The sequence below is a fragment of the Amaranthus tricolor genome, chromosome 9, assembly GCF_026212465.1.
Source record: "Amaranthus tricolor cultivar Red isolate AtriRed21 chromosome 9, ASM2621246v1, whole genome shotgun sequence".
Taxonomy (NCBI): Eukaryota; Viridiplantae; Streptophyta; class Magnoliopsida; order Caryophyllales; family Amaranthaceae; genus Amaranthus; species Amaranthus tricolor.
Window position 1 is genome coordinate 1,512,197 of NC_080055.1, and position 11,389 is coordinate 1,523,585.

The 11,389-nt window shown below is 24.8% G+C and overlaps 1 protein-coding gene across 1 annotated transcript; it reads right to left on the reverse strand.

Moving 5' to 3' along the window:
• Positions 1-589: 589 nt before the first annotated feature.
• On the reverse strand, positions 590-9,546 carry LOC130824127 (E3 ubiquitin-protein ligase APD2). Its single transcript, XM_057689014.1, has 5 exons — positions 9,277-9,546; positions 5,539-5,620; positions 3,224-3,294; positions 1,216-1,537; positions 590-953 (listed from the first exon to the last, which is right to left on the reverse strand). The coding sequence occupies exons 3-5, from the start codon at positions 3,288-3,290 to the stop codon at positions 875-877; spliced, it is 468 nt and encodes a 155-aa protein (XP_057544997.1). The 5' UTR covers positions 3,291-3,294; positions 5,539-5,620; positions 9,277-9,546; the 3' UTR covers positions 590-874.
• Between the last annotated feature and the right edge of the window lie 1,843 nt (positions 9,547-11,389).

The window sequence follows — 11,389 nt, forward strand, 5'->3', positions numbered from 1 at the left end:
AAGTATTTTCGAAATTCATTATTTTGTTTACTTTATTTTAGAGTCATATTGAAAATCCATAATTCCTTGAACACGTTTTCAATCTTTTAAAAACAAGTTTCTTCTAAATTCTCTCCAAAAACCTTGAAAGACCTATCAAAAGAACCTTTGCCATTCAACATTTAGCTTCAAAAAAACCTTTAAAAACCTATCAATAGAACCTGAATGCATACATGCGACCACTCATAGGTCCAGCCTATAATTTTAAAGTTGTCATTTTAAAGCTTAAATTGGACATTTGCAACCTTGAAATAGGTATTTTAAGTCATGGATTTGACAAACTTTAAACTATTGAAATAGACATTCTTAAGTCTTGAAATGGATATTTTATAGTTGGAGTAGGTAAATAAAATATAAAATTAAGGGTTCGAGTATGGTTTTAAGAGTTAGAATTGGCATTTTAGTGATAGAATAAGTGTTTTAAGGTTTGAATACGATAGCTAAATAATTAAACTAAGCCTATAGAGAAGGAATATTGAGGCTTGGAGTACGGGTTTCAAGTGTTATATTTGGCATTTTGAGTCTTGAAATTGGTGTTCTAAGACTTGAATTCCGCAAGTATAAAATTTTTTTAGTCACACACGTAAGGCGGCCGCATACAAATTTTTTGACGTAGTAATCTATAACCCTAACAATGGAGGAAAATATATTTTCTAAAACTTGGTTTTGATGATGGGTTAGTAGTTTGGGCTGGAAAAAATAACCTAGACCATTGAACAAATACTACTATTTGTAAAATCAGCTATACGCCCAAACCAAGAACAAAACATACTATTTTTATACATGCTTACTGCTTACTCAAATCGTAAGCACTAATGATTTTTCAATTGCAAAACTAAGAATCAAAAAACTTCCTAATTTTTCCCATGAATCTTCGGCATACAGGGCAATTTCTATTTTCTTCGTAGAATATCCTGCAAAATATGTACACAATTTTCCACGATTAAAATTATAACATAAACACTCAAAATAGTAATATAAATTCTATTGCTCCTTTTATTTTGCGTTATTTATATTAAACAACTTTTATAATGAGTAGGGCTGAATAAAATTTGGTCTAAGTTGCATACCAAATTATACACCCCTAACAATGAATTATATAAGGTAGCAATTTGAGAGGGATAAAAAAACAACATTAAAAATAACATTTAAAATCGATCAATAAAGAATTCATACCTTTGAGCACACGAAAAGCAAGTAGCACAATGACCACAAGGTACAAAAAAGCAATTCCTTTGTTGATCGTAGCAAATGATACAAATTTTAGCATCATATAACGTCGTACACTTACTACTCGTACCATTGTCGCCACCATCGCTGTTGCAGCTTGTTTGTGACTCGAGATCTTTTTCGAATGCTCCATAGTTGATTCTTATTGTTTTGTGATAGTCGGACTGATGCATTAAAGGGTTAATTTCACCTTCATCTTCATTAAATGATCTTTCTCTCCATTCTCCAAGAACCTTGAGTGCTAAGAAAGTTATGAGCACCAATAATGCTGCCAGGATCGCAATGAATTAATATTAGATTGTGTATATTCAATCTACTTAGAATCTCCCTAGGTTGGTGTATATGCAATGAATTAGCGTTGTTGGTAGGGATGGACATGGGTTGGATCTGGATCGATTTGGGTAGAGTCCAAATAGATTCAGATTTAGACCCTAATTTTTTATCGGACTCAAATTTATAGGGTCTGAAAATTGTAGATCCGAACCCAAATCCTTAGGGTCTATTGGGTTTAGGGTTTGAATTTGGGTCCAAAACAATTTTAATTTTTCTTTTCCTGAAATTTTTTTAAAAATATATTATACAATTTTTGACCATTCATATAAAGTTATTTAAATATTTTCGACTAACAAGGATCTTCTAATACTTTATCTAGTTAAGAAAATAGATATATGAAGTATTCCAACATTCGAGTTCTTATAACGAAATATTTATCAAGTCTTTTAATTTTTAAATTATAGATACAACGACTAAATTTCAAATTACATGAACCGATAAAGTTCAAAATCACGTAATGTTCAAAAATTTAACAAAATTACATGAACATGATAGTTAATATATAATTTTAAAACAAGATGTAAATGGGTCCATAGACCCAAATTCAACCGAATCAACATGGTCCAAAAATAGGTAGATCTAAACCCTTAAACTGAGTTCAGGTCGGATATAAAGCCTTAAGGTCCAAGGCCAATGCCCATTCCTAAGGTTGGGGTAAATAAAGTTATTGTTATTAGATAGAACTAATCAATAATTAAGCCATAGGGGTCTAGTTGGGGTCTGACCCCTACGAAGCAACTCACTCTCGCACCCTAATTTTTGAGTTTGACTCATGCTGGTAAACCTCTTGTAGTTGGTATTTTAATAAAGTAAAGTTAATTTTTTATATGCTTAAAGTTGATATTTTAATGAAGTTAGGTGTTTTAATATGATATAGTTGGTAATTATAATTTCAAATCGAAAAAGAGCATTCTTCAGTTATTGATCCATACATTAATACAAATATAAAACCTGAATAAATTAATTATTTAAAACACAAACTTCATCATAATAAAACACAAACTGTATTTTCTAAAATACTAACTTAATTAGCGTACAATACCTACTTAAACAACATAAAACACCAACTTAAACAGATTAAAATATCAATTTTAACAGGTTAAACATTAACTCCAATAGGTTAAATTACCAACTTCAAGTTAAATACCAAATTAAATAAGTTATCAACTTAACATGTTAAAATACCAACTTTAAATAGATTAAAATATCAATTTTAATAGGTTCAAACACCAAATCAAATAGGTTAAAATACCAGGTTTTATAGGTTAAAACACCAACTTTAATATTAGTCCGGTCAAAAGAGACGCATCTCTTAAAACAACCGTCTCTTTAGAGAATTTGTGCTTTAAAAATAAAGAGTACTACAAAGTAAATTTTCATTGAAAATAAAACATTCATATTGTACAAAAAATATAAACGATTTTTCTACCCAGATTTATTAGACAATAAATTTGGTAACTTTTTTGAATCTAATAGCAGAATTCTTCTCTTTCAAAAAATAAAACCTTCTAAAATACGTAAATAAAATAATATTTTAAAGAATATTCTAAATGAAATTTTTAATAATTACCGATATAAAAAAGCAATAGATTTATAACTATAGGTTTACAGTGTTTGTTACCTAGAACTGCAAAATATGCAACCAAACGGACCATGAAAAAGTAGATGAAGCATCCAGCACAAGCCATAGTCCTGATCATTGAGTTTCCAAGGGAAACATGGAAACTTTAGTCGGAGATTATGAAGAAGATAGGAGTATATATATTAATATAATAGTCAAACAATAATGAAAAATTAGTGTAATTATGATATAATATTTCTTGATAAATTTAATAATAGTCATGCTTATTATACATGAATTATCTCATTTTCTTTACCAAAATCACTTTTATTTACATTACCATTTAGAAAAGTGATATTAAGTAATAATATATATTTGTGAACAAAATCTGTTTATAATTTATGTTTTATTACTATAGAAATAATATCATTTCTTAAAAATTTACGTAAGAAAACATTCTCATTATCATTATTTAATATTAACAACCAAATGGATTAAAGTATTAAACTGATTATATATTCCAAAGTAGATTCCATTTGAAAAAAGCAACCAAGGTTAGAGAGTAATATTAATGTTTTCTTCATCCATATGTAATTTTATATAGATATCAATTTCCTTTTGATTTGGTGCATAAACAAGGAGAAATGCTAATATTATGACATTTAAAATGAATCTAAATAATCAACTCATAATTATTACCACCCCATAATATGAGAATATATGTACATCTATACTTATAAGCTAAAAATTCTCATATAAGGGAATAGAGTACTATATAACATGTTGTATCTTGAAGTTTAAACAATAAATAAAAATTTTTAGCTAAGTTGGTTCTTTAAGAATATACATACATGCAGAAAATAATCTACTCCGATTACTGCCTTCCTTAATGATTATGAGGCAAACCTCACAATGATATAATACGGTAATACTCCCTCCTATTTCCTTCAAATCTCTCATTTGATAATGCATTAATTTTAAGGAAAAGAGAGGGGACAACATAAAATCACATGAAAAGAGTGAGTACGGAAAAAAGCAGTGCCTACAATTCAAAGTTAATGCCTCATTTACTTTTTGAACACTATTCATATTTCATTGTTGATTTGTTCAACATTTTTATCATTTTTTTCAACATTTTATTTTAATTTATCTTTTATGTTAAAAAAAAATTTGCTATATCAAGTCATCAGGTTACCGGGCTTATTCTAGGAAAATATTCTCTAAAGTTAAAATTATTTATGGTTAATTAATAAGTATGATTATAGTTGAAAAATCTTGAAAAGATAAGATTATTCTAAGTTATTTTTCTTAAATTAAAATTGTTTTACTTTATTTACCAAGCTTTGTTTTATGATCATTTTTTGTAAATCTTGATGCAACGAACTTGATCAATTACAATTCTATACCTACACTCTAATAGTTGGTTAGACTTAGTAAAATCTGAAAAAAAAAACTTCTTATAACATAATCACATTGAAGTTTCTATTACTAGAGGTGATTATTTTTTGTGATCACTTATAATCTTAAAGTAATTGCTTATAGTTTTAAAGTGATAACTTTTTATAATCTTCAAATGAAGATGTAAAATCTTAAAATGATCACTTACACTCTTACTAAGTGATCAAATGAGTTGTCGGAGTTGAATAGCTTAATTAATACAAATTACTAATATATGAGCTTCATATTTTGAGACCGACTTCCAATCTCTTAAAAGAGTAGGATTTAAGTTTGAACCTTTGGAATGACAGAGCCTGGCCCGCTCCACCCACATCAGAAGATGTTTCTCAATTAAGATTAATTATTAATTATTCTTTATGAAGAATTAATTTATAATATAAATAAATAATTATTGATAGGCAAGACACTACAACATAATTTGCTTTTAGTGGTATATATTTAACGACATTTAATTTAAATGTCGCTACTTTGAATTTCTAATAGTATATATAGAGATTTAGTGACATTTATTAAACCTTTTAATAGCATAATAAAAAAAACACTAAACTTTTTGCGACATATGATCTAGTGACATTTCTTATAACTGTCACTATACACTATAGTTTCAATTACATATGTCACTAAAAACCAAATAAAGTGTCGTTAAATCACTTTATAGTAGAACTTAAAATAAAAATAGTAATTATTACACCAAAAATATAAATCAGTGGCATTTTTATAATGTCACTAAATTTAATGTCGCAAAAAGTTAAATTTATTATAGTGAAAATTTCAATATTGATATCGGACTCTATTGATATTTTACAAATGGGAAACCTTCCCAATTTTAAATCTAATAATAATAATAATAATAATAATAATAATAATAATAATAATAATAATAAAGCATCTACGGTAAGGCCAAGTTGGGAACTTACCTAAAGAGACCATTCCAACCTAAATAGTGCTTTTGCCAAGTGTCACTATGTCACGATCTAGTTATTGTTGTACTTGAAACCCCTGAAAGATACAAGTGAACCAAAAACGAATAAATTAATTAAAGGCCAAGAGTTTTCAATTTTGTGGTCATCAAATAAGGAGTGTTCTTAAAACAAAAAGAATGAAAAGGATTTTTATCAGTTGTTAATATATATATATATATATATATATATATATATATATATATATATATATATATATATATATATATATATATATATATATATATATATATATATATATATATATATATATATATATATATATATACTAGTATAAAACTCCGAGTAATGCACGAATTTCTTAGTATGAATATATATATATATATACTAGTATAAAACTTCGAGTAACTCCGAGTAATGCACGAATTTCTTAGTATGAATATATATATATATATATATATATATATATATATACTAGTATAAAACTCCGAGTAATGCACGAATTTCTTAGTATGAATATATATATATATATATATATATATATATATATATATATATATATATATATATATATATATATATATATATATATATATATATATATATATATATATATATACTAGTATAAAACTCCGAGTAATGCACGAATTTCTTAGTATGAATATATATATATATATATATATATATATATATATATATATATATATATATATATATATATATATATATATATATATATATATATATAATTTTCAAAGATACGTAATGATAAACACGTTACATATTAAATATGAAATAATAATTGCTAAAATATATATATGACATTGTTTATATCATTTGATGCAACAAAATTTCTTAGCTGATTATTTTTATAAAAATATTTAGATTATTTATTTTTGAAAATGGTACATTTACAGTATTTGATGAAGTTCAATCGACAATTTATTTTTTATAGCTCAATAAAAGCAAAAAAAATTCTATATCAACCAATAAAATTTTTCCATCTAGCAGGCTTTTATAAGAATGACATGTGTAATTTTTCAATCTTTTTATTAAATTGTATGATTTTAATTAATGTAAGTGCTTATCAATTATCAATCAATTTGTGCAAATTCGTCTCAGCCAATAAATAATAGTCAACAAAACAATCAGGTCAAATTTGTCTCAACCAGTAAAAAAGGAAATACAAATGGCAATAATATTTTAAAAGCAAATTGATTTTATTGCAAAAATCATAGTCAATCATCTTTCAATCTGTGTGAAATTATATCAAGCAATAAATTTCAAACAATGCAAAATCTCTACCAATATACATTCAGCCAATAAAAAAATTACACATGGCAATAATCTGTTAAACTGCCATTTATTAATTTACATCAAATTTATTAGTTTGTATAATGTGTGTGTAATAAGTTAAAATTGGAAAATTGAACAAAAATGAGGGTTTGTTTGAAATGTCAAAATTTAGGAGTAATATATTTTTGATTAGAAAAAAGTACTCATTAAGTTATTATGTTTTGATAAGCACTCATTTTTTGTTGTATTTATTTTTTTTATTTTGCATGATATATATACGGTAAAGTAGAGCAAAATTTAATCACCGAGCTGCACAAAGCTAAATATTATGTATTTTGCACTATAACAATATTTCAATGTCGTTTTTGACTTTTTGTGAGCAGTGAGTTATATGTAAATAACTTATAAACAATTTCTCAAATACAAATCAAAAAAAGACATTATTTACTAAACCATAAGATAAGAGCATGTATTAAGTCTTAATTATATGGCATTTAATATGGAGTATCATTTATATAAAATAATTTGTGAATTACAGTTTTAAAGTTTAGCACTTTTACGAATTATAGCCTCAATTTTTATTTTTTGCGAGTTATAGCCACTAAAATTATCAATGTTTGCAGGTTCAGGCCAAAATATAAAATTTCGACCATTTTAGTGGTTAAAATTTTAGGTTAACTTGTAAATTTAAATACTTTATAAAATAATTTGTAAAAGTGTTAAATTTTAAGATTGTGATTCACAAATTATTCATTTATATACAACAAAAAATTATTGTCTCAACGAACTAATCTCAACCTATGGTTTGGTTTTACTATAAGTTAGTTTTAAATTAAACTATATAACTAAATTTAATTCAGTTTTAAATTAAACTATATAACTAAATTAAATTAATTAAAATATCAATTTCAATACTTTAAATATTCACTTTTGTTTAACATTTAACAAATTTTTTATTTTAAATGTTAATATTAATAATTTTAATATCTAAACACATAATTTAGATGTTATATATACCGTAATAAGAGGGTCAGATATAGATTTGCTATTTTCGTTTACCAAGAGACATAGTGGAGAGAGAGGGGTAGTGACTAGGCCATATTTGAAATCAGTGGATTGGCCCATGTTCTTTAATAAATAAACAAATTTTTTATTAAAATTATTTCGTCAAATGGTTTAATATGAACTAGTCTAATTTTAAATTTTTTAAATTTTAAAGAAAAAAAACTGTTTTTACATCCTTAACTGCTATGAATTTTGTTCTAGCTAATCATGTCATCAACATCACATGCATCAGCAAACATCATATCAGACAAGAATTATCATAATATTTGGGGTCTATTTACATTTTATTGCTTAATTAATAGTAATTTCATTATTAATTCTAAATAATATAATGATTAAACTTAATTAAATTTAATAATCATAAAGAAAAAGTAAAACAAATATAAAAATAAGGTATCATTAGAACTTAGCTTTAGTCATTCCCTTTAATCTTAAGCAACAATTAATTTGACTAAGCTAATGGTAGCTTTATTCATAGCTTTATCCCTCATATTTGCTTGTTCTATACTTTAACTTTTATTTTTATTTCTATTCTTTTTATTTTCCCTGTGATTAATTTAATTTTTTTTTAGCCTAGTCAATGACTAAATTATACGCCATTTATTTTACTATATGAAAAAATAAAAATCTTATACCTATGTGTTAGGTAATTTGGAAAATTACATAAAATATTATCAACGTAACCAACTCAATCCTAACTTAATTTAATAGTGCCCTAGCCCCTAGGATATGTTATATGCTTTACACAAAGGATGATTGAAATTTAAAATGTGACCTCTTAATCTGATATTATATTAAAGAACCAAATTAATAATTGACGCTAAATAGTATATTATATACTATATACTATAATACATAGTGATACAATTTTACTACATGTTTGTTTATGCTAAATAAATGTTAGAAATTAGCCTATATATAATCCTTTATCAAAGAATTAGAGAAAGATTAATCAATTTATATATATACTTGATGGGCTACTACTTTTAAAACTAATTCAAATAACGTTGATATTGTGTAATAAAAATCGGCCAATTCAAATCTAATGGTGGGAAGATTATAAAATAAATTTAAAAATTAAACATGTTGCTAATTATAAAATGAGCTATAAATATATTCCCATCTATTCTCTTTACTTATTCTATTTAAAAATCTATAATTGTATTTGAGTAAAAATTATAAAACGTTGATATTAATAAAATTTACAATAAGATGAATCAAATAAGATTCCACGTGACTATGTTGTAACTTATAAACTAAGAACAAATCATATAATAAGGATGATTGATGAATAATATAATGTTAAAAAACAAGTGAAATAAGTAAAGCAAATAGGAGAGAATATGTAATAAAGAAAATGGATATAATAAATACCTGGAAAATTAGAGATGTTGATTAGAGGACTCGGCTAATCCCAGCTTAAAATGGTTCTTAATCCATTGTTAATACTTAATTTTGGTAGGTTAAATTAAAGGAATGAAGATTATTATATAATTAAGGAGAATAAATGTAGAAATAAATAAGGAAGAAAAGAGAAAGATGTAGAGAATGGTAGAAGGAGACTAGCAGGCGCAGCTAATTAAGTTAATCCACCAGCTAGCTTGATGGCATTGGCGGGTTTTTAAGAGGGAGAACAATTTTCTTTTTTTTTTGGTTCTTAATATTATGATGGCTTGAATTACACATGGTTCCATATAATTGGAGCTTTCCTTATCCAAGTCTGCCTTGTGCCTTGGCCCCACTTTTTTTGAATCCTATTTTTGTAGTTTTAGGCTTTTAGCAACAACAAATTATTATATTTCCTTTGTTTTTTGATGCACAATTTAAAAATTTTCCTTTAATAATCATTTTATTATATTTTATTTATTGTACGTGAAAAAATTAGAGTCATATCTCACTCATGTGGAATTTTTGTTTTATTTGTTTTGTTTCATATTTTCATAACATTAAATTTTTATAATTTTTAATTATGTATAACTTTAAATATAAACTATCTAACAGATGTTGAACTGCACAAAAAGGTATTAGCAGGGTGCAAGTAAAAAATGGATGGAGTACTTGTTTGTAATGTTGTTTCAGTAGGGATGGTAACGAAATGAGGTTGATTTAAGTGTTTAACACATTTAATTTTCAAGGAATCAACTTAATTAAAAGTTTAACTTGATGATTAAAGTCTTTAAGTATAATATACAATTTATAATTTATCATGTCCTCGCACAAGAAAGTCCTCTTAAATAGAAGTGTGAATTTTGCAGAAACCACTTTCCTCATATTTGGTTCTATTCCACTTAAAAATAGAAGTGGATGAGTTGATGACATGTAATCTTTAAATTATGTGACTTCTAGTACCATCTTAAATAACCAACTCAATTAACCTCTTTGTTGAAGCCTTATAACAAATTATATGCTCAATTATGGTTAAATTAGCATATTAAGGCAATTCTAAGTTGAATCAAGTTGAAATTAGCGTAGCGCTAAATATTAATGGTAAAATATGTGGACTAGAGCTGAGTTTCCAATCTTTTACAGTACCCAAATTTACCTAAAATTTCAAAGAAATAATAAATATATATATATATATATATATATATATATATATATATATATGTATATATATATATATATGTATATATATATATATATATGTATATATATATATATATATGTATATATATATATATATGTATATATATATATATATATATATGTATATATATATATATATATGTATATATATATATATATATGTATATATATATATATATATGTATATATATATATATATATGTATATATATATATATATATATATATATATATAGGAGTGATCCAATGAGAAGAGTGTTGAAAAAGATAACGGTAAGAAGTACTCTACACCCTTGATTTCACTAAGATAAAAAAATCTAAGGTCATGATTGAGCCAAAACACAAAATTGTAAACGTCACTATGTAACACAGGAAAAGATACTATGACATATATTTGTAGAATGTTTTTAATTTAAAACATATTATACTTTTATATAAATATATATATATATATATATATATATATATATATATATATATATATATATATATATATATATAGTAACAATACAAAAATCTTTCTCATCTTTCTTATTTGATCTTATATATATATGTTGGAAATGTCGAAATTTATATGAAGTTGATATTCTGATGATTGTTTGTTATGTCAGATCAGCAGAAGTTGTTATTGTCTTTTGTATATAAACAGGAATTAGTTACAACTAGAGATAAGTAGATATAAGTTTGTATTAATTTCTTGCAATGTAACACACATAATAGAATTTACTTTTTTTTTCTTTTGTTTACCGTTCTGTCTCTTCTTATTTCTTTTCTCTTCTTCCATATTTATGCTTCTTCCACTTCTTTCAATGGAGGATGGCAAATTTTAACTATATATATATATATATATATATATATATATATATATATATATATATATATATATATATATATATATATAT